The 24,784-nt window shown below is 46.7% G+C and overlaps 1 protein-coding gene across 1 annotated transcript in view; it reads right to left on the bottom strand.

Annotated features, from left to right (window-relative positions):
- Positions 1–24,784, bottom strand: part of LOC138262461 (ATP-dependent translocase ABCB1-like) — a 691,566-nt gene that overhangs the window by 167,597 nt on the left and 499,185 nt on the right. Inside the window, exon 20 of the mRNA XM_069212356.1 lies at positions 20,070–20,226. Within this exon, the coding sequence (XP_069068457.1) occupies positions 20,070–20,226 (157 nt within the window). The remainder of the gene's footprint in view (positions 1–20,069; positions 20,227–24,784) is intronic.

Here is a 24,784-nt window from a genome sequence, read left to right on the forward strand (position 1 = left end):
GCCATAGGATAGCAGCCCACTGCCTTTGAGGGACCCCCTGTACATTACAGGCCCTCTCAAGTGCAGCAAACCACTTGTTAATGTCATCCCCCTCCTTGTAAGGGGGAACTATCTTGTGCAGAATCCTAGAATCATGCTCTTTTACAGGATTACTATCTGTAATACTGCTGCTGCCACCATGGGGTCCAAACCCCAACCTCTGTCTTTCTTTTTCTAAATCAAATGTTTGCCTATCTAAATCCAGCTGTTGCTTCTTGAGCTTCAGCCTGGATTCTTCCACTCTCAATCTATTGAGCTCCCTTTCTAACACTCTGTCATCAGGGTGGGTGGGTTGGGCATGCCTTGACACAGAATAATGGTGAGAATGAACAGAGGGAGACCTGTCCCCAACAGATGGCACTCTAACAACCTGGCCTAAAGGAGCTATCTCTATACTATGATGAGAACTCACCTCAGTACCAGCCCTGCTAGGTGGTCTGCTAATGAGCAGGTTGGGAAGGTTCCCTTCTAAATCCTTTACTGGGGGTGCCCCAGAATCAGAGTGGGAACCATCAGCTAATCTCTCACCAGAAGTGCCAACATTCGTCTTATCTTGTTCAATGAGCATAATAACTAACAGTTCTCTTGAGGGATTCTTCCGTACCCCTAAACCTCTTTCAATGCAGAGACTCCTTGCTCCTTTCCAGCTAAGGTGATCATAAGCAAGTTTGGTCAGATCAACAGTTTGACCTGTGCCAGACATTATAGAAAAGGTTTAAGGGACAGAAAAAGAAAGAAAAAGTTTCAGAACTTTTTAAAGAACAGAAAAAAAGAAAACTTTTTAAACTTTTTAAGAACTTTTTGAAAGTTTTAGAGGTACTTTTCAACACTTAGCAAAAGAGTAAGAGAAGAAAAGCAAAACTTTTTGGTTAGGTGTTCATACACTGAAATTGTTTTGTATATTTTTCTCTTATGAAAAGTACAAAATGACAAAGTGGTAAGTAGTTGCAAGTACTTATCCCACCGCTGCACAACCAATGCAGGAGGCTGGACTGGCTTGTAGTGGGTACCAAGGGGTACTTACACTTTGCACCAGGCCCAGGTATCCCTCATTAGTTTAGAGGGGTGTCTAGCAGCTTAGGCTGATAGAAAAGGTAGCTTAGCAGAGCAGCTTAGGCTGAACTAGGAGACGAGTGAAGCTCCTACAGTACCACTGGTGTCATATGCACAATATCATAAGAAAACACAATACACAGATATACTAAAAATAAAGGTACTTTATTTTTATGACAATATGCCAAAGTATCTCAGTGAGTACCCTCAGTATGAGGATAGCAAATATACACAAGATATATGTACACAATACCAAAATATTCAGTAATGGCAATAGAAAACAGTGCAAACAATGTATAGTCACAATAGAATGCAATGGGGGCACATAGGGATAGGGGCAACACAAACCATATACTCTAGAAGTGGAATGCGAACAAAAAATGGACCCCAAACCTATGTGACCTTGTAGAGGGTCGCTCTGACTGTAAGAAAACAGTGAGGGTTAGAAAAATAGCCCACCCCAAGACCCTGAAAAGTGGCTGCAAAGTGCACCTAAGTTCCCCAAAGAGCACAGAAGTAGTGATAGGGGAATTCTGCAAGGAAGTCCAACACCAGCAATGCAACAATGATGGATTTCCTGATGAGAGTACCTGTGGAACAAGGGGACCAAGTCCAAAAGTCACGATCAAGTCGGGAGTGTGCAGATGCCCAGGAAATGCCAGCTGTGGGTGCAAAGAAGCTGCCACCGGATGGTAGAAGCTGTTGATTCTGCAAGGACAAGGGCTAGAAACTTCCCCTTTGGAGGATGGATGTCCCACGTCGTGAAGAGTCGTGCAGAGGTGTTTCTGTGCAGACAGACCACAAACAAGCCTTGCTAGCTGCAAGGGTCCCAGTTAGGGTTTTTGGATGCTGCTATGGCCCAGGATGGACCAGGATGTCGCCAATTGCGTGAGGAGACAGAGGGGGCGTCTAGCAAGACAAGGAGCCCACTCAGAAGCAAGCAGTACCCACAGAAGTGCCGGAACAGGCACTACAAAGTGGAGTGAACCGGAGCTCACCCGAAGTCACAAAGGACGGTCCCACGACGCCGGAGGACAACTCAGGAGGTCGTGCACTGCAGGTTAGAGTGCCGGGGACCCAGGCTTGGCTGTGCACAAAGGAAAACTTGGACTGAAGAGTCACTGGACTGTGGGAGTCACTTAGACAGAGTTGTTGAGTTCAAGGGACCTCGCTCGTCGTGCTGAGAGGAGACCCAGAGGACTGGTGATGCAGTTCTTTGGTACCTGCGGTTGCAGGGGGAAGAGTCCGTCAACCCACTGGAGATTTCTTCGGAGCTTCTAGTGCAGAGAGGAGGCAGACTTCCCCCATATCATGCACCACCCGGAAAACAGTCGAGAAGGCAGCAGGATCAGCGTTACAAGGTCGCAGTAGTCGTCTTTGCTACTTTGTTGCAGTTTTGCAGGCTTCCAGCACGGTCAATAGTCGATTCCTTAGCAGAAGGTGAAGAGAGAGATGCAGAGGAACTCTGATGAGCTCTTGCATTCGTTATCTAAGGAATTCCCCAAAGCAGAGACCCTAAATAGCCAGAAAAGGAGGTTTGGCTACTTAGGAGAGAGGATGGGCTAGCAACACCTGGAGGAGCCTATCAGAAGGAGTCTCTGACGTCACCTGCTGGCACTGGCCACTCAGAGCAGTCTAGTGTGCCAGCAGCACCTCTGTTTCCAAGATGGCAGAGGTCTGGAGCACACTGGAGGAGCTCTGGGCACCTCCCAGGGGAGGTGCAGGTCAGGGGAGTGGTCACTCCCCTTCCCTTTGTCCAGTTTCACACCAGAGCAGGGCTGGGGGATCCCTGAACCGGTGTAGACTGGCTTATGCAGAAATGGGCACCATCTGTGCCCATGAAAGCATTTCCAGAGGCTGGGAGAGGCTACTCCTCCCCAGCCCTAACACCTTTTTCCAAAGTGAGAGGGTGTAACACCCTCTCTCTGAGGAAGTCCTTTGTTCTGCCTTCCTGGGCCAAGCCTGGCTGGACCCCAGGAGGGCAGAAACCTGTCTGAGGGGTTGGCAGCAGCAGCAGCTGCAGTGAAACCCCGGGAAAGGCAGTTTGGCAGTGCCCAGGTCTGAGCTAGAGACTCGGGGGATCATGGAATTGCCTCCCCAATGCCAGAATGGCATTGGGGTGACAATTCTATGATCTTAGACATGTTACATGGCCATGTTCGGAGGTACCATTGTGACGCTATACATATGTCGTGACATATGTATAGTGCACACGTGTAATGGTGTCCCTGCACTCACAAAGTCCGGGGAATTTGCCCTGAACAATGTGGGGGCACCTTGGCTAGTGCCAGGGTGCCCACACACTAAGTAACTTAGCACCCAACCTTTATCAGGTAAAGGTTAGACATATAGGTGACTTATAAGTTACTTAAGTGCAGTGGTAAATGGCTGTGAAATAACGTGGACGTTATTTCCCTCAGGCTGCACTGGCAGGCCTGTGTAAGAATTGTCAGATCTCCCTATGGGTGGCACAAGAAATGCTGCAGCCCATAGGGATCTCCTGGAACCCCAATACCCTGGGTACCTCAGTACCATATAATAGGGAATTATAAGGGTGTTCCAGTATGCCAATGTAAATTGGTGAAATTGGCCACTAGCCTGTTAGTTACAATTTGGAAAGAAATGAGAGAGCATAACCACTGAGGTCCTGGATAGCAGAGCCTCAGTGAGACAGTTAGTCATAACACAGGTAACACATACAGGGCACACTTATGAGTACTGGGGCCCTGGCTGGCAGGGTCCCAGTGACACATACAACTATAACAACATATATACAGTGAAATATGGGGGTAACATGCCAGGCAAGATGGTACTTTCCTACAGTCTGTAACTCCAAATACCAGCCCAGTGTATTCTTGTGCAAGGACACCTGAGTCTTAACTCTCAATTGAAGTGTCCTCACTTGGGATGATACCATTCATATTGTGTGTGTAGTATGGGGAGTTGCATGACTACAACTCTTAGGAGGCTCTCCTACTGTGACCCCAACCTTCTGTCCAGTTTCCTCTCCTCCAAAGACACCAGTCTGGTAACTCACACATGAAGTGTAGTCACCTGGGGGTATAATATTTCTAAAGTGTGTGTAGTACAGAGGCTTACATGACTGCTAAGGTTAGAAGGCTCAGTTTCACTAACTCAAAACACCAGTCCAATGTTCAGTTCTCCAAATACCCTTCTTTATAAACTCACAAATGAAGTATACTCACTTATAGGGATGACATGTATCAAGTGTACGTAGGGGGAGTAACATGACTGTTAATGCCAGGAGGCTCTGTCTCTTCAAATCAAAACACAAGCCCAATGTTCTCATGCTCAAACACCCCTGTGTCTTAACTCTTAATTGAAGTTTACTCACCTAGGAGGGACCAAAATATAGATCATGCTCAAATCAGAGATGTGTCTGGACTCCTTGCCCCATCTTGACCAGCTAACCCCAAATAAAACTATTGAGGGCAGGAAGGACAGCTTACCCAATGTGTAAAACAATGATCCCAAAGGCCTCAAAATGCATCACAAGAAAGGTATTGGCGTCAGACACATTCACACTGCGTTAGGCAAATGGTAACTCCAGTCACAGATACAACAAACTCTTTGGTCTGCCTGCATAACAACTAGTTGTTTTCAAATTGCCAAACTCATATCTTGCCTAGCAACTGTTCTGCCTGCGCTGTTGGCAAGATGGCATTCTCAGGCCATCCTCCCAAGGGCTAACATCTGCTTGTCTCAGATGGAATTGTCATGCTTCCCAAATGTCAGATCAATAAACCAATATCATGGTTGTAAGGAAATGCCTCCTTGGCATGATTACCCCCTGACTTTTTGCCTTTGCTGATGCTATGTTTTGAATTGAAAGTGTGCTGAGGCCTGCTAACCAGGCCCCAGCACCAGTGTTCTTTCCCTTACCTGTAATTTTGTATCCACAATTGACACACCCTGGCATCCAGGTAAGTCCCTTGTAACTGGTAACTCTGGTACCAAGGGCCCTGATGCCAGGGAAGGTATCTAAGGGCTGCAGCATGTCTTATGCCACCCTGGGGACCCCTCACTCAGCACAGACACACTGCTTGCCAGCTTGTGTGTGCTGGTGAGAACAAAATGAGTAAGTTGACATGGCACTCCCCTCAGGGTGCCATGCCAGCCTCTCACTGCCTATGCAAGTATAGATAAGTCACCCCTCTAGCAGGCCTTACAGCCCTAAGGCAGGGTGCACTATACCATAGGTGAGGGCACCAGTCCAAGAGCACTGTGCCCCTACAGTGTCTAAGCCAAACCTTAGACATTGTAAGTGCAGGGTAGCCATAAGAGTATATGGTCTGGGAGTTTGTCAAACACGAACTCCACAGCACCATAATGGCTACACTGAAAACTCGGAAGTTTGGTATCAAACTTCTCAGCACAATAAATGCACACTGATGCCAGTGTACATTTTATTGTGAAACACACCCCAGAGGGCACCTTAGAGGTGCCCCCTGAAACTGTATCCAACTATCTGTGTAGGCTGACTGGTTCCAGCAGCCTGCCACACTAGAGACATGTTGCTGGCCCCATGGGGAGAGTGCCTTTGTCACTCTGAGGCCAGTAACAAAGCCTGCACTGGGTGGAGATGCTAACACCTCCCCCAGGCAGGAGCTGTAACACCTGGCGGTGAGCCTCAAAGGCTCACCCCTTTGTTCCAGCACCGCAGGACACTCCAGCTAGTGGAGTTGCCCGCCCCCTCCGGCCACGGCCCCCACTTTTGGTGGCAAGGCCGGAGGAAATAATGCGAACAACAAGGAGGAGTCACTGGCCAGTCAGGACAGCCCCTAAGGTGTCCTGAGCTGAAGTGACTCTAACTTTTAGAAATCCTCCATCTTGCAGATGGAGGATTCCCCCAATAGGATTAGGGATGTGACCCCCTCCCCTTGGGAGGAGGCACAAAGAGGGTGTACCCACCCTCAGGGCTAGTAGCCATTGGCTACTAACCCCCCCAGACCTAAACACGCCCTTAAATTTAGTATTTAAGGGCTCCCCTGAACCTAAGAATTTAGATTCCTGCAACTTACCTGAAGGAGAGGACTGCTGAGCTGAAAGACCCCTGCAGAAGAAGAAAAGAAGACACCAACTGCTTTGGCCCCAGTCCTACCAGCCTGTCTCCTGCCTTCCAAAGAAACCTGCTCCAGCGACGCTTTCCAAAGGACCAGCGACCTCTGAATCCTCAGAGGACTGCCCTGCTTCAAGAAAGACAAGAAATTCCCGAGGACAGCGGCACTGCTCCAAAAGAACTGCAACTTTGTTTCAAAGGAGCAGATTTGAAGACCCCTGCAACTCCCCGCAAGAAGCTTGAGACTTGCAACACTGCACCCGGCGACCCCGACTCGACTGGTGGGGAACCAACACCTCAGGGAGGACCCTCCGGCGACTCCAAGACCGTGAGTAACCAAAGTTGTCCCCCCTGAGCCCCCACAGCGACGCCTGCAGAGGGAATCCCGAGGCTCCCCCTGACCGCGACTGCCTGAACTCTAATTTCCCGACGGCTGGAAAAGACCCTGCACCCGCAGCCCCCAGCACCAGAAGGATCGGAACTTCTGTGCAGGAGTGACCCCCAGGAGGCCCTCTCCCTTGCCCAGGTGGTGGCTACCCCGAGGAGCCCCCCCTTGCCTGCCTGCACCGCTGAAGAGACCCCTTGGTCTCCCATTGAAACCTACAGAGAACCCGACGCTTGTTTGCACACTGCACCCGGCCGCCCCCGCGCTGCTGAGGGTGTACTTTTTGTGTGGACTTGTGTCCCCCCCGGTGCCCTACAAAACCCCCCTGGTCTGCCCTCCGAAGACACGGGTACTTACCTGCTGGCAGACTGGAACCGGGGCACCCCCTTCACTCCATTGAAGCCTATGTGTTTTGGGCACCTCTTTGACCTCTGCACCTGACCGGCCCTGAGCTGCTGGTGTGGTAACTTTGGGGTTGCTCTGAACCCCCAAGGGTGGGCTACCTTGGACCCAAAACTGAGACCTGTAAGTGATTTACTTACCTGCTAAAAATAACAATACTTTACCTCCCCCAGGAACTGTGAAAATTGCACTGTGTCCACTTTTAAAACAGCTATTTGTGTTTTATGTGAAAAGTATATATGCTACTGTAATTATTCAAAGTTCCTAAAATACTTACCTGCAATACCTTTCAAATGAGATATTACATGTAGAATTTGAACCTGTGGTTCTTAAAATAAACTAAGAAAATATATTTTTCTATACAAAAACCTATTGGCTGGAATTGTCTCTGAGTGTGTGTTCCTCATTTATTGCCTGTGTGTATGTACAACAAATACTTAACACTACTCCTTTGATAAGCCTACTTCTCGACCACACTACCACAAAATAGAGCATTAGTATTATCTCTTTTTGCCACTATCTTACCTCTAAGGGGAACCCTTGGACTCTGTGCATGCTATTCCTTACTTTGAAATAGCACATACAGAGCCAACTTCCTACAATGGTTACTTGCCACAACAAGATTATAACTTTGTACAAGGTCTATGCTTATTGTCACACTAAATAGTTGGAGGTAGATGTCACAAAACAACCAGTAACATTGTATCTTTCACATCAACAGGTCGAGCTGCCACTGGGCACACAAAGGTCACAGACCAGACTGCCACTATTGTCCTTGATGAGGCACTCAGTGAAGACACTCCTGGACATTTGGATATGGAAGACGGTTCTGGCCCATCTGGGCAACCTAGTCAGAGTGCAACAGTGAGTCTCACTGTGGCCACATCAACACCTCACAGCCCAGTTGCCTCTACATAACAGGCAAGCATTTGCCCCCCTCCAACCTGTGTTCCAAACACATCGCCTACCATCTTGTGCCCCTGAGTCCTGGATCCTGAGTTGTAGCTCACCACTTTCAACAATGATAGTCCAGGAACCAGTGGGAGATGGCACCCTGTGGCAAAGGCACAGGACCGTGGGGGTAGGGTGCATTGGAAGGATGCTGTGGGCCAATTGGGTGAGCATACTTGGGCTGCTCCTGGCCAGAACACCACCAGCTGAGTCTTGGGGGTCTATCATGAGTCCTAAAGCATGATGGACCAGGTCTTGATCAAATTCCAGGAAATAAATTAGCACAGAGGGACGTACATAGGGATATGCATGAACAGTGGGAGGCTCACAATACCAACATGGCATCCCTAACAGGGTTGATGAGAGACATTAACACCACCCTGAGGAGGGCTCTACAACACCACTCTACCACTCTATACCTTCCTTTGGCACATAAGCACCAGGCCCTTAGCAAAGCAAAGCAAGGAACATAGGGTTGCAAAGATACCTATTACACTAAATCACATAGCAAGCTGCTGGAAATGTAATTAAACTGCAATGAAACTGGCACAAACGATGCAAAAGTTTCAAGTTGGGGACACGTCAAAGGCTAACTCTCAGGCAGCCTTACTGCAGAGTAACAGCTCCCTCGTTGTTGTTGAAACACTCAGCTCCATACATTCTCACAACTACAGTTCAATGTACAGTCATAGGCATTACACCACATGACAATTTTACTGTTGATGAAATCTTCTCACAAGTCAGCTCCTTCCTCTTCAACATTGTCATGCTCACTTGGCATTTCAGGATTCTCATCTGGTGGTACTGCATACTCCCCCTTCTCTGGGATATATGGGATATTTCTCCTAAGGGTAATGTTGTGGAACATGCAGCATGCCTCAGTGATCTAACACACTTTTTCTGGTGAGTAGAAGAGGGTTCCTCCAGTCCGGTCAAGTCACCTAAATCAGGCATTCAGGAACCCAAAAGCCTGCCTGCTACAGTACCCTCCTGTTCTTCCATGGGCCTCATTTAAGTAAACTTACCCTGGCGTAGTAGGATTCCTCACTGGCGTCAACAACCAAGGATGGTTCGGCTATGCAGAGTCCCCTGTTAAAGAATGGGACATATGTGCAACAAGTTACTCACCTCATGATTGTAGCACCAGACATAGCACACACACAAAGAGGGCAGATGTGACTTACCAACCAGCCGGGCCCTCTCTGGGTACAATTGTGACATCAGCTGGGGTATGGTGCTGTTCTGTATTATGAAGGAATCACGGACTGAACTTCATAACAAGCACAGACATGTGAAATGTAGAGATCCACCAAACAGACAACTTGCACATTGATGGAATGGAAGTTCTTTCTGTTGTGAGACACTTGTTCATTGGCCTGCGGTGGGACCAAACTAACATGTGTACCATCAGTGGACCCCACTACATGTGGCATGTGTGCAAAACCATAAATGCCAGTCTTCACATGGGCTAAATCCTCACGCTGGGAAAACCGGATATAGCTGTCCAGGTGTTTCAACATTGCTGAGAGGACATCTTTCAATACCAGACTGAAAATAGGTTGGGACACACCAGAAGATAGGGCCACTGTATGTTGGAAGGACCATGTGGCTAGGAAGTACAATACTAACATGACTTGTACAATACGTGTTATACTGGTTGGATAACGAATGGCTTGTATCAGATCTGGCTCCAACTGATCACATAAGTCTACTATTGTTTGCCTATCCAGGCGGTAGTATGTTATTATGTGTAGGAGGCTGGCCTGGCTTACAGTGGGTACCTGATGGTACTTACACCTTGTGCCACATCCAGTTATCCCTTATTAGTAGATTAGTAGTTATCTAGCAGCTTAGGCTGATAGAGGTAGCTATAGCAGAGCAGCTTAGGCTGAACTAGGAGACATTCAAAGCTCCTACTATACCACTTATATCACATAGCACTATATCATAAGAAACACAATACTCAGAGTTACTAAAAATAAAGGTACTTTATTTTAGTGACAATGAGGCAAAACTATCTCAGAGGATATACTCCCTTAGGAGGTAAGTAAAATACACAAAATATACACACAAACCAAAATCAGGTAAGTAAACAGTTAGAAAAGTAGTGCAAGCACTGCATAATAGAATAGGATGCAATAGGCCCAGGGGCAACACAAATCATATACTCCAAAAATGGAATGTGAACCACGAATGGACCCCAGGCCTATTGTAGTGTGCAGAGGGTCACTGGGAGTGTAAGAAAACACTAAGGGTGTCCAAGATACCCCACCCCAAGACCCTGGAAAGTAGGAGTAAAGTTACCCTACTACCCCAGAAACAAAGTAGAGTTGTTTTCACGCAGAAAGACCACAAACAAGCCTTGCTAGCTGCAAGAGTCATGGTTGAAGAAAATGAGTGCTGCCCGGGCCCAGGAAGGACCAGGAAGTCACCCCTTAGAGGAGAAGACAGAGGGGGTGCTCAGCATCACAGAGAGCCCATGCAGAAGCAGGCAGCACCCCCAGAAGCACTTGAACAGGCATTTAAGAAATCTGAGCACGGCGGTTTTCTCAACACTACAACAGAGGATCCCACGAAGGCGGTGGTCAACTCAGCGAGTTGAGCAACGCAGGACGGAGTGCTTGGGACCTGGGCTATGCTTTGCACAAAGGATTCCTTGCAAAAGTGCACAGAAGCCCAAGAAGCTGCAGAGCATGTAGTACACAGGATTACTGTCTGGCGTGGGGAGGCAAGGACTTACATCCACCAAATTTGGACAGAAGGACCACTGGAAGGTCGAGGTCACTTGGATCCAGCTCATGTGTTCCAGGGACCATGCTTGCCAAGATGAGAGGGGACCCAGAGGACAGGTGATGCAGAAGTTTGGCGCCTGTGTTAGCAGAGGGAAGATTCCGTTGGCCCACAGGGATTTGTTCTTGGCTTCCAGTGCAGGTTGAAGGCAGACAGTCCTCAGAGCATGCACCACCAAGAAACAGTCGAGAAAGCCGGCAGGATTAGGCGCTACAATCTTGCTGGTAGACGTCTTGCTACTTTGTTGCGGTTTTGCAGGTGTCCTGGAGCGGTCGATCCTTGGCAGAAGTTGAAGAGAGAGATGCAGAGGAACTCTGGTGAGCTCTTGCATTCGTTATCTGAAGAGAAACCCACAGGGGAGACCCTAAATAGCCCTCAGAGGAGGATTGGCCACCTAACCAGGTAAGCACAAAACAGGAGGGGTCTCTGACGTCACCTGCTGGCACTGGCCACTCAGAGGCTTCCACTGTGCCCTCAAACCTCTGTATTCAAGATGGCAGAGGTCTGGGACACACTGGAGGAGCTCTGGGCACCACCCCTGGAGTGGTGATGGACAGGGGAGTGGTCAGTCCCCTCTCCTTTGCCCAGTTTCGCGACGGAGCAGGAGCTGGGGGTTCCCTGAACCGGTGTAGACTGGCTTATGTAAGGAGAGCACCATCTGTGCCCTTCAAAGCATTTCCAGGGGCTGAGGGAGACTACTCCTACCCAGCCCTTAACACCTATTTCCAAAGGGAGAAGGTGTAACACACTCTCTCAGAGGATATCCTTTCTTCTGCTTTCCTGGGGCTGGGCTGCCCAGACCCCAAGAGGGCAGAAGCCTGTCTGTGGGTTGGCAGCAGCGGTGGCTGCAGTGAATACCCCAGAGAGCTAGTTTGGCAGTTCCCGGGGTCCATGCTGGGGCCCCCGAGATGCATGGGATTGGCACCCCAATACTACGATTGTTCCTCATGTGTGATGTTGAAGTTTATACTCTAGCAGTTGCCCGTAGGGACTGCATGCAGTGAGTCATTCTCACAGAGTGTGAATGTGCTGGTTCATTCAGGCCTAAGGAGATTAGCCTTCAGAAGACACATATGTGTGTAGAGTTTCATTCTGGCTCCCATCACAATATAGGCTGCTAGAGCATGGGTACCTGATATCAGTAAGCTTGCTTAGTCATTGGAGGCCATAAGCAGAATAGTGCGTTAGTCTGCAGATGAAAATATATATGTTAGTAATCATGTCCCTTTACTAACTGGCTTGTGTGTCTCACACTTGGGGAGTATTGACAAATAGAAAAGCCATAGCTTGATGTTACTGACATGTATGTGACTCAGCCATTTGTAATTAAACATGTGATTATTATCTCTTGTTTTCTCTTTGCATCCACAAAGGTAAATGCCTATCAAAAGAAGGTACTATGGTGAGCCATCGTCAAGAAGGTCCGGGACCTGGGGTTCATAGCCAGCGGAGCGCTCACTGCAGGAAAAGGTGGTAGGACCTGACATGCTGAGTCCAGAAAATCTCAGGGGTCCAACTGGAGCAGTTCTCCAAAGGCAGATGGGATGCCCATCAGACCATTACCTCACTAGTAGCCCACATCCTGGTGGTGGCCTACCCAGGCTTTGATGGGTATTTGAGTACAGCACGGCAGCCACAAGTGAGTGATTAAATGGCATATTTCTGCCTGTCACAGTGCCAAGTGAATTTGCTAGGTTCGGACAGTTCCCCTGACCACTATTCTTCAATGTTACAGGCCAAAGTCAAAGCGTGATAGATTACTGTCCTCAGCCATGTGTCTTGATAAATGAGTATATGTTAGTTGTCTTAAGCATATGACGGGTACTTGTGCCTCACTACAGTCTGTAATGTGAAAATGGCCATCATACGTATCGCAGAGCATGCATTGTACTTTGGGTGCTACTATTTTCCCTCAGTAAGTGGGGAATGTCTATTGACATGATGTATGTGCTATCACTGTTGCCAACATTCCTTGTGCCTACATGTCAGCATGTGTCCCTTTCTCATTACCAAAATATTTGTAAGCTGCTGTTTCATGCATGGTCTACCTGTGTTGATGGGATAATGTTGTATTACCTCACATATATAGGGGGTCATTACGATTTTTGCAAGACCGCAGAGGGACCGCCGTGCGGAAGACCACCTGTGCAGGCAGTTTGCCGCTCGGCGTATTATGACTGTTGGCTGCTCTCCGTCGTTATTCAGACGGAGAGCCGCCAACAGCCATACTTGCGGGCAGCGGGGAAGTGGAGGTTGCTCCACCTCCACCGCCACGCCAATAGAACACCGCCCAGCGAATCACGTCTCCCATGGCTCCCATCCCCTCCCGGATGATCGACGGACCAGGTAAGTCGATCGTCTGTTAGGGGTGGGGGGGTGTTGTGTGTTGTGTGCGTGCATGGGGGTGTGCGTGTGTGTATGTAGAGGGGGTGTGTGGGTGCGTGTATGCTTGCGGGGGTGTCGTGTGTATGGGAATGAGTGCGTGCATGGTTGTGGGTAAGGCTGTATGGATGTGTGCGTATATGTTTGAATGTGGGTGTGCGTGTCTGACTGTGGGGGTTATTACAACTTTGGAGGAGGTGTTAATCCATCCCAAATGTGACGGATATACCACCAGCCGTATTACGTGTTCCATTGGATATAATGGACTTGTAATACGGCTGGTGGTATATCCGTCACTTTACCGCCACTTTTGGGACGGATTAACACCTCCTCCAAAGTTGTAATAACCCCCTGTGTGTGTGGATGTAGGCATGTGTGTCGGGGTGTGTGCGTGTGTGTTTTGGTGGTGCCTGCATGCGTGTCAGGTGTGTGCGAGTAATGTTATGTTGGGGGTCGGGGTGGGGAGGGGGGCCCTCCCACCTTTGGGGGGTGGCAGGGGTGGTGGGGGGTATAGGGGAGGGAGTCGGGTGGGGGTGGGGGGTGGTGGAGACTCCTATCAGTGCCAGTGAAGGAATTCCCTGGCACTGATAGTGCTTACCGCCATGGATTTCATGGCGGTTGAAACCGCATGAAATCCACGGCGGAAAGCCGGGTCCAAATACCCTCGGCGGTATAGTGACGGCCGCCGGGCTGGGGACCCAGGTCTCCAGCCCAGCGGTCGTCTCCGCCCTGGTAAGCGGGATGGAGAACCGGCGGATGACCATGGCGGTAACCGCCATGGTCATAATTCACCAAGGTAAGACCACCAGCCTGTTGGCGGTCTTACCGCCGGTTCTCCGCCATCCGCCAGGGTTGCAATGACCCCCATAATGTTGTATTACCTCACATATATGTGCATGGCAACCTGTGTGTGAAATAAGTCATTTAAAATGTGGGTACAATTTCACGTTGTACACCATACAGGAGTGTGTCACCATTGTTTATTGGCTGACACATTCCCTCATGTGTCATGACATCATTTGGCATGTGCACCTGCAGTAGCAATGAGGGACATGACAGGTAGCTCTAGAGTATTGAGTCACAATGTGCATTTCTGTGCCATTGTTGTAGCAGCATGTAAAAAAGTGCTTTGCACATGTGAAATGGTATAAGTAACCTGACTGTTGATATGCATCATGGAGTGTCTTGCACTTATGTTGAAACCACATGTTTGGGTACACACATTCATCCACAGACAGATGTCTGGGTCAGCATGACCATATTGGTGCCAATGATTTAGCGTCCAATTTTGCAATATGTTGAAGGCTTTCAACAAGCATTTGCAAATCTCTGAGCCTCTTCAACATCCAAGGGACTAATGAAGTCTACTGAAGCACTCAGAGTATGTCATTGTAAGGGCTGCCAGACATCAGTGGTGATTATCCTGGGGCTTGCTAATTCATTATGTTGTGGATTTTGGGGACGTTTCTCCCTGATATATTGCACATGATGCCACAGTGTCTATTTCCATGCCACATATGTAGCCTATCTGAGCAACATTAGTACTACCTCCATGACTACATTGGGATAAAGATCACTTGGTGAAGTGTGGATTTTGGAACTGCTTCCAGTGTGACATGAGTATTCCCATGTCACCTTCTCCAGGTGCATCATTTCCTTTTGTTGGATCATTACCTATGTGACAAATAGATGTGTGTATGACCTTACGTGGGATCTGTGTGAATGGACTAGGCATTGGCCTACTATTGTACGACAACAGGTCTGCTCCATGTGGCAAAGCTTTGAGGTCTCCTACTAGCTCAATGGTTTCTGTGATTGCATAACTTCAGCCATGCAACTGCAGGTGTCTGAGGTCCTGATTTTCCTGTGGGCAACTGTTGACAGTTCAGATGGGGTGGATGCTTATGGTATGGCAAATGAATGGGCCACTCAGTTGGAGTTTGTTACTGGGGCCTACTTGTCATCAGGGCAATGTTTGCTACTCAGAGCTGTTGTTCAAGTGTGATCATGGGCATGAGATCCTATTTCTCTTTGTATTTGCAGCATCAGCCCAGGGAAGCAAAGGAGACAGGGCACAGCCCACAGCCAAGTGGGAATGCATCTGGCCATGGGACATTGGGTCAAGACACCACAGACACAGAGGGACCTAGTGGCCAGAAGGCTGAGGGGAATACCAGGGGGGGACTGAAACATCATCTTCATCATCAGAATCTTCCTCCAGTTAACACTTCCTAGTGGTGGCGGACCCATCGGGGCATACCCCTATACCATCTTTGTCCATCACCCCTGTTCTATCACCACCTTCCCTGTTGGTCCTGACCTAGCTAGCTGTGTGCATTCACCCAAAAGGGTGGGCGTCTCCTTTGCCACAGGCACCTGCCCCCAGCCCCGTTACCACTGCTGCCCTCATTGGGGACGCTATTGACCTCCTGAGAAAAATCTCTATGGGTCAGACATCCATTGCGTATGCCCTTCAGGGATCGGCAACCCAACTGCAGCAGACAAATGCATTCCTGGAAGATATTCATGGTGCAATGTCTGGAATGCAGAGATCTTTTCAGGCTCTGGCCTCCACATGGACTGGAGCCAGTCACCACCACCTTCTGTCCCACCTCCACCTTCCTCTTCCCAAACCAAATCCCCCATTCCCCTACATACCCCAAGCACACAGACCGATCTGCACACACCCACCTCAACACACAAGAGCAGCACACACAGACACACACACAATAAAATACATCGGCACTCAAGCAAGCAACAGACACCGACAGACACAACATCAGTTACCTCTTCCCCAGACACCCCCATTACCCTCACCAGCCCACACACTACATCAAGCATACCCACAGGCACCACCACAACAGTCAGTGACACACCCACCACACCCAGCATACCTGCAGACACCAACCCACCAGACACAGAGACATCCACCACAACCACCATACTCACAGACACCACCCAAACAAACACACAGACATCCACCACATCCAGCATACTCACAGACACCACCACAGCACACACACACACACACACATCCTTTACTCCATCGCCCAGCACCTCCACCTCCCAGCCCCCCAAGACACACAAATGCACACACTCACCCATGCAACAGACACTACCCAAACTCAAGCATACTTCCCACAGGAACACACCCATGACATACACAGACACAACAGACAATCACTCCCACAACTTCCAAATCCCCACCCCTTCTACATACCGTCCCTAAGAACGTTTTTTGTTTGACGTTGACCTTTCCACTGTTTGCTCCACCTCTGTCCCAAGTTCAAGAGGCCCTGACCCACCTCTCGACCCCTCCCTTCCACCTCCAAGTCCTCCCCTGTCGCACCTGCCCCCCTGCATAGACCTAGACCAGACCCCTCCCCCAAAAAGAAGCCCACCTCTTCAAAGAAGCAGTACACACCTCCCAAACCCAAACTCACCCATCCAAAATCTGACCCCCATCTTCCAAAGATGATCCCTGAGATGCCTGCCTTTCCACTTGATGCCCCTTCCTGGGGAGTTTTCCCGGTACTTAGGAGTCAAGCAATGGCAAAGTGATGTCCATGTACAAAACCAAAAGGACTGGCCGATGGCCTTGGACTTCATTATTGTGCTACGACAGACAGTGCGCATTGCGAGGGTGCTGTGCACTACAGCATTGGCCTCAGCTCTCCGAGGGAGCCAAAGCCCATGCCACCACACGTTTTCTGGTAGGCTGTGGGAATGTCATAATATGATGTTTCTGCTCCTCAGCCCTTTGGAAACATTGTAATATGACGGTGGTTAGGCCACCGGCTTGACGCCCACCTCACCGCTGACGTAATTTGGGCTGATTACGAGTTTGGGCAGTTTAACCACCAAACTCGTAATCAGCCCTTAAGTCTCCTGGTTGATTACATCCATAAGTAAAGGAGAGCTTACCATACTTTTTAAAGCACTCCTAGCTGAAGTTTGATTGATGCTCTTCACCTGAAGTACAATACCCTTTTGTGTTTTTTAATGGGGTGAAAAATGTTGAAAGAAAAACTCAGAGACATGTTGGTTTTCTTTTTTTTTAAATTAAAACCAAAATATTTTTGAGCCCTGTTTATAACATTTTTCATCCCACAAAAAAACTATCATAAAAACTCTGTTAAACAAAAGAAAGCCAGGTTGATTTTATTATTTTTTTCAATTAAAACTTAATTAAACATTTTTATAATAATCATTGTTGTTTAACATTGCATTGTATGACTTAATAAAATAGACTTTTGATTTTAGGGTGCTTAAACAGGTTAATCTCTCCATTACCGAATACAATTCACAGGCACCTAGGATTAGAAACATATTGAACAAACACTGGGGTCTGTTAATCACAGTCAAAAAACGAACTAAAATCATTGACACATCATCCACTTTTACATATAGATGAGGTTGGCCTTTAAAAGATGAGTTCAATCGTAGCCATTTTCAACCTGATAAAGCGATAGAGAATCCTTAACAAGGCCATTTAGGCCCTCATTTCAAGTTTGGCGGGCGGTGGAAGCCGCCGGCCAAACTCATAGCACCATCAGGCCACCTGTGTGCCAGAACACCGCAGGACCTATTAGGAGATCACCGCAGGGCCGGCAGGTGGAAACAGCTTTTACACCCACCTCCCCTGTGGTGAACAAGGACTTAAAATTGATGCCAGCTCGTAATCAAACCGGCACCAATGTGACAGTGCGGCGGGTGCAACAGCACCCATCAGGCTTTCCACTGCCCGTAATTCAGGCAGTTGAAAGCGCGACAGGGCTGTCCTTGGGGGCCCCTGCACTGCCCATGCCAAGTGCATGGACAGTGGGGCCCTCGGCATCCCATTTCCGCTACCCTTTGCATTCCTGCCACAGGTCCTATTACGATGTTCACACCGGGCTGACTTGCGGGAACATGGTATTACCACGTTCACACGCTCAGACCAGTGGGAATAGTGCTGCGCTATTGGTCTCTGCTCCCTTAAGGGAACCGAGGCCAATACCATAGCACTACAGATCCCTCGGAATTGGCCCTGCACTGTGTTTCTACCAGCCTTTCCATGGTGGGATCCCCACCATGGAAATGCTGGCAGAAACAGGAGTTGTGATCAGCACAGTGGCACTGAGTTCACCGCCGCCGTGGATGACTACGAGTCTGACTGCCGTTAGCCCATCAGGAACCTTGTTTCTGGAGTCGACGGTGATCCCCTGGCCATCCGACTGTCATGGTCGTAATGTGGCAGTCAGACCACCTGGAATGCAGTAGTCTGACTACCACCATAAGTCTGGCGGTCCTTGGACCGCCATACTTGAAATGAGGCCCTTAGTAACCACTTAAAATTAAAAGGATCTATGCATTCACCATATTTTAAAACATGCATCCAACATTAACATGTATCTAGACATTTTAAAATAAATGTGTTTTATTATTGTTATTGTCACAATACAAGAATTGGGGAACAATTCATTAACATATCCATTATTATTTTCTTTTTGATTTCAGGTGGCACTGCTGATAAAAAGGCACAAGGAGAAGAAGCATATCTTTTTTAAAGATTCCTTGCAGTTAATAGTTTATTTGAGTCCACTTGGGCTGTATTTCTAGTACACTATTGATGATATTCCCACTTTGGTTTGATTAAGATGATTATTGTTGTTGCTACGAGCTATACTATATTTTTCACCTTGACCAATTGGTATGGAGATAATGAAATTATATTAGTGTGATGTCACAAAGATATGTAGCCAAATGTGTGTATGATTGAAACGTGAGCTAAGAATGTCATTATCTGGTGGCATACTTCCATGAACATCATCTTTAATATACAAGAGCTAGGATGCATATTCTCTATGACATGTAACTGGTTTCAATACAGGTTCCATTCTAGATTGAAAAGGTAATTCCCTGAGCACTGAGACATTCTAATAAAACTATAAAAAAAAATATAGGTTCATCTGAGGAGTCTCTGAAGATAGAAAAACTTCTCAAAATGGGTCAAATTTGAGAATTATTGAATGAATGTAAATAGGTGAGGATCTCAAATTACTTATTAACATTAACGTTGAGGGTGTATGTCCATTGAAAATAATTTATGGTTCAGGAATTGGAATCACTTTCAATGAGGAGCAATTGGTATGTATTATGACTGAGTTTGTGTAATTTAAATTCACCATTTAATACTTCTAATGCAAAATATGTTTATAAATGGAGCCATGGGTAATTCTCAATTCTTTACCAAAAGTGAATGAAACTGAGCACAGTATACACAATCACCAAAGATATTGATGGGGTGGTGGTGGGAGGACATATGGGTTAAGATTAAAGAGGCACAATAAAACACAGAAAGCTGCAGTGTACCCTCAATATCTGAAATTAAAGTCTAACGGCACCTTTAAAAGGATGTGAATGCAAATCACTGCAGCTGTTTCTAGAGATTTAGCATATCAGAAACTAGATATGAAGATATGAAACGTATATATGTAAGTCACATCAAGAGGATACAAATATTGCATACATTTTGTGGGGTTACTGCAAGAGAAGTGGTGTGGAAAGCATGACATAGTACCAGGAATTATTTGCAAAGCCACAGAAAGTCAGTTGAGAAGGAAGCCAAATGCAGCAAACTTGAAAAAATAAGGTACCCACCCATTCACCTGAAGGAAGGATGAAAATAACAACCATGATTAATATAATTCACTGTTAAAAGAGAAAATGTTTTTGAAGTGTATATTTTTGATGCAGATATATAAAGTGAATGAGTTGCTTTGAGCAATTTATATTCTTAACACTGTCTAAGGAACACCAATAAGGCACAACTATCACTATAAACTTCATTACTTTATAGAATGTTCTACAATTACTTGCAAGAGATAAATGTGTATGAAACATGGAACTCTAAGTGACATTTAAAAGTAGAATCCAGAAAACAGAAGCAAGAAATAACAAAAGTGATTTTCTAATTTATGAGTGGAGTTAAAGTTATAGACTTACCAATATTTTTCCATCTTCACTGTAGCTGTCAATTTGGGGTTGTCTATCCAAAAGTTTAGCAATTCTCTGAAGAGCAAGCTGTGCTTTTTTAAAGTCTGGTGCAAGTATACTGTACTGTCCAATACTCATAGAAGGAAATAGAACAGAAAAGAACACACTACAAAAAAAATAAAAAAGTATTTATTTTTTTAAATGTAACTCATACTTGAAGCATTTTTTCACAGCAATGACTGATTTTGATTTATACTTGCAAACTTGATGGTCTATTACAACCTATAAAACACCACAAGGCAGTCTTCAAAATTGCTATTGAAAGTTTAATAAGAATGATGGCAAAACAGTACAACTGCATTATTAGTGAAAGTACTTCCCTTTTGATTGCTTCCATGTGCAGTTATGTAGATGGGTGAGGGAATGAGAGAAAAAGATCCAATGGTTGAATGAATAATGAAAGTTATAGTATCTTAGGTTATTGCAGGTCTCCTGAGACAGACTCAAGTTTTTACTGTAGAGTTAAAAGATGTTCTTACTAAAGTTTTCTTGAGCCAAACACAAATGCTCCCTTAGACAGGCTGCAGTACCTTAAGTTATTATTAGTGATCCCTCGAGTCAGATACAAAGGCTTGTTGATAATACAGTACCTACTGCCTTGTCCTTTGAGTTAGACAGGAATATGATATAAGAGGCTGTATTATGTGAAGCCCTTACTTGAGGTCCTTTAAGTCAGACACAAGGCTGACATACTCTTCCATTACTGTCCCCTCAATCTCAGAGTTAAAGAGAATTAAGAACAGATTTAATTCTTTTGTTGAAACAACTCTCAACAGTGCTGTTATTTTCAGCTGGCTGATCATAGGTAAGGCACAACTTCAATCTGTAAAAGTGCATATTTACTTTAGAATGTCTGATCATGGTTCAGGTTGATCTTAGGGAAGGCACAACTTCAATATGTAAATGTGCATATTCACATTAGAATGTCTGATCATGTTTGTATGTTTCCTTTGACGTAAATGAAAAAGTTGCGTAACTACGATAATGGGAGATACTCTAGTTACAGATTCCTTAGAATATTCGACAGGCAAAAGGCTTGATTTGAAAATTAAAGAGCATTACCACTGTGTGCCAGTAGGTGCTTCACATCATTGGCATTCTTCACACCAGATGTAGTGTGCACAGTGCCTATTTAGGTGCCACCCCAGTGCACCAACTTCAGCTGATTTTTGCAGCTTTCTATACTAGAAAGGGGAGCCACGAAGAATGCTGAGGCACTGGTGTACAATGTTAAGGGTCTCAAAAGGTAACCGTATACAGAAATTAGTTTACAGAACTAGTAGGACGGGAGGGCCTGTGAGGAATCTGTGGCTACATACAGTCTTTACTAGATAAGGTGCTATCAAAGGTAAAAAACTTGTTCACCTGATAGAGACTACTAGCCACATATTAATTACCTTAGAATAGATACACAAGCATTAGCTCCCTGGAGGTGGGTCTGCAAACAAATTTGAACAAAAAGTCCTGGAGCACAGAATGGACAAAATGCCTATCATGTCAGACCTCATGGAGCAAACAGTAATATTTTGTGAACATGTGAAGTGATGCCCAAGTTTCCATGAGCTACTGCAGTTGTTGCCTTCTTGGCTCTGGTGGAACGAGGGTGCAAGCCCTCAGGGGGTTGCTTCTTGCCCAATATATAACAGATTATTATGCAAAGCACTATCCATTATGAGACGTTAATTTCTGCACAGCTTTTCCTTTCTTCACCCGACATACCCAGCAAAACAGATGATTGTCCATCCAGAACTTGTTTGTACAATCAAGGTAAAAGTTTGTTCCTTTCTTTAGAAGGGTAAGGTAGAGCAGAAAAGGTAGACTAGGTGATATTCAGGCCTACTTAGAAGGGTGTCACGACCTTCACGAGGAAGGAAGCGTGGTTTCTTAGAACCAATTTGCCCAAAGAGTGCTTGCAGCTCATGACCCTCCTAACCAATGTTATGGCACTAGTAAAGCTGTTTTGATGGTAAGTAGGCAAATTGGTAATTATGCAGGGGTGAGAAGGACATGCACATGAGGAAAGTTAAGACCAGGCTGAGGTCACATTGTATCATAGGAATGGTTTTGGAGGGAATAGTTTTGAAGTCTATCAAGTAAACGTGTCACAATAGGTGACTTGAACAGAGAAGGCTGGTCTGTAACAGCAGAAGAAAGCAGAAATGGCTGACAAATGACCTTTAACAGTGACCAGAGTAAAGCTCTGTTGGACCAGAAAAACCCCAAACAACAATATTTGGGGAGGGGTGCAGAAAAAGGGTCACTGTTCTTGTATTCACAACATGTCACAAATGTGTTCCAACTGCAGGCGTATACTTCTTGGTAGAGAGATGCATGGCTGCCAAGCTAAGTCACAAGAATGACTTAAGACCTGTCCTTCCTGATCTTCTTGAGTATTCTGGACAGGAGTGGTATCAGTGGAAATGCATACAGGAGACTCCACTAGAGACAAAATGCATCTCTGAGGGAGAATAGCCTTAGAAACTCCAACATGACGAACTGCTGGCATTGCTTGTTCTCCAAGGTGGTTGTTGGTAAGTGGATTATTGGTGAGGACAGGTAAGTACCTACACTTAGCAATAGGCCACTAACCCCCACTAGGTTCAGTTAGATCTCAATAAATGAACCCCAGCTCAACCCCCTGGTAGCTTGGCAATGAGCGACAAAGCTTAACTTAGGATACAAAGTGTAAAGCATTCAAATATCACCAAAATATAATTAAATAAAACATAGGAAACAGTTTAAAAACTATTTTTTAAATAGGTAAAAGGTGGCGTGTTCAGCGTATACAGGCTGGCAGTGAAGACTGCCACATTATGAGTGTGGCGGGTTGGCCTCTGCCTGCACCCCACATCTCCACTCATACTGCTATGGCGGTCGGACCCGCTGGGCCGGAGATGAGCATTTCCAACGTGGCGGTCCACAGCAGACTGCTGGTAGTATTAGGAGCCGCCTTTCCACCAGGGTTTCCGCAGTGGTAGCACCTCTACAAAAACATTGGCCCAAAGGCTACCGGTGACAGGGAATTTCTTAACTGTCACTGGTAGATGACTCACCCAGCCCCCAGCAAGCTCTAAATCCCCTATCCCCCTAGAGGCATAGCACCCCATACCCCTCCATGTACAGGGCCCCCCTCCCCGCATACATGCACACGCACACAGACACCCACATGCACCACGCATACACTCATTCACCTACACATACATACAAGAATTCACTCACATGCATCCATACTATCTTTCACTTCATCACTTATACATGCATTCAAGCATGCATGCACACACTCATCTAAACACGCATATTCACACCCATCTAAACATGCATGCCCACACCCATCCAAACACACAAACTCACACCCATCCAAACACGCATACTCACATACAGACAAGCACAAACACATGCATACAAGCATTCGCTTCAATGTTCAGACTTGCATAGAACGACGCAAACACACATTCATGCACACACGCAGACAACACAAACTCACATATGCACACACCACACACTCCCCACCTTCCCACCTCACTCCCCTGTTGGACAATCAACTTACCTGGTCCACGGAGGAGGTCGTCCGGCAGGGAACAGGAAGGGGCGCTTCCACCTCCGACAGTGCCTCACTGTCAGAACACCACCACACTGTATTATTGCACATAATACAGCAGGTGGAGTCCTTCTGGTGAGGAGGGCTAGTGGTAGACCCTCACCATTGCCTCTGCCCACCAGCACAACTACTGCTGGATTTCTGCAAAAAATGTGGTGAAAATCCAGCAGTACCTGTAATATGGTCGACAAAACACTGCCAGCCCTGGTGGTCTTCAGGCACCCATGGTTTTGGCGGTCTTTAAGGAAGACCACCAAAGTCATAATGAGGACCTTAGTGTTTTTTAGCACTTACAAATGAATAGTGCCAATCTGGTCATCTGGTCACACCTTGACTGGGACAAAGTCAAAGTTTAAGGCCGACTGTGATGGAGCCCTGCTCGGCTACAGCAAGCTGGAGACCTCGTTCAAAAGTTAACCTTCAGACTTAGTTGTTTTCTTGAAGATTTTCTCCCTGGAGCCCTTTCTCAAATACATGTCGTGGGAGCCCTTGTTGAAGATTTCTATGTTCGGACTTACATGATTTTTCAAGATGAAAATCCTTTGACCTGGCTGAATCTGAACCGTGATCCAAAGTCCCTGAAACCCTCTTCAAATACACTGCTCGGGAGGTCCGGGTCAGCTTTCTACATTCAGACTTACTCACTTTTTCGGATATGTTCTTCAGTGGGATGAACCTGCAAGTCAGGCCGGATCACAGTTGAGGCAAGCTGGCTAGAGTTGCAGCGGTGGGTCGGTCCCTCGTTGGAGCTTTTTGCAAAAACGTTCTCCATTCTTCTCCAAACTTCTGTATCTTCTTCCTGGAGGTATTTTAAGGTTCTGGAATCCACAGCTCACCCCAAGGTTCCAGAATTTCTTAGTTGCTTCTTGAGGGGTGCGGACTACAACTCCCAAAATGCACCTGGCTCAAACTCCAAATTGGCCACTGGACAGTGGTCAGCTGGTCAGTTTCTTCAGGATCTGAGACAGGGGATTCTGGTTAGCTGTTTTTCACCTGTAGCAAACAGGGAGCCCCTCCTTGAACCAGTTGAAGCTAGGCAAAGTCGTTCTTGTGGTGAAGCTCAAGT

Source organism: Pleurodeles waltl, chromosome 10, assembly GCF_031143425.1.
Source record: "Pleurodeles waltl isolate 20211129_DDA chromosome 10, aPleWal1.hap1.20221129, whole genome shotgun sequence".
NCBI lineage: Eukaryota > Metazoa > Chordata > Amphibia > Caudata > Salamandridae > Pleurodeles > Pleurodeles waltl.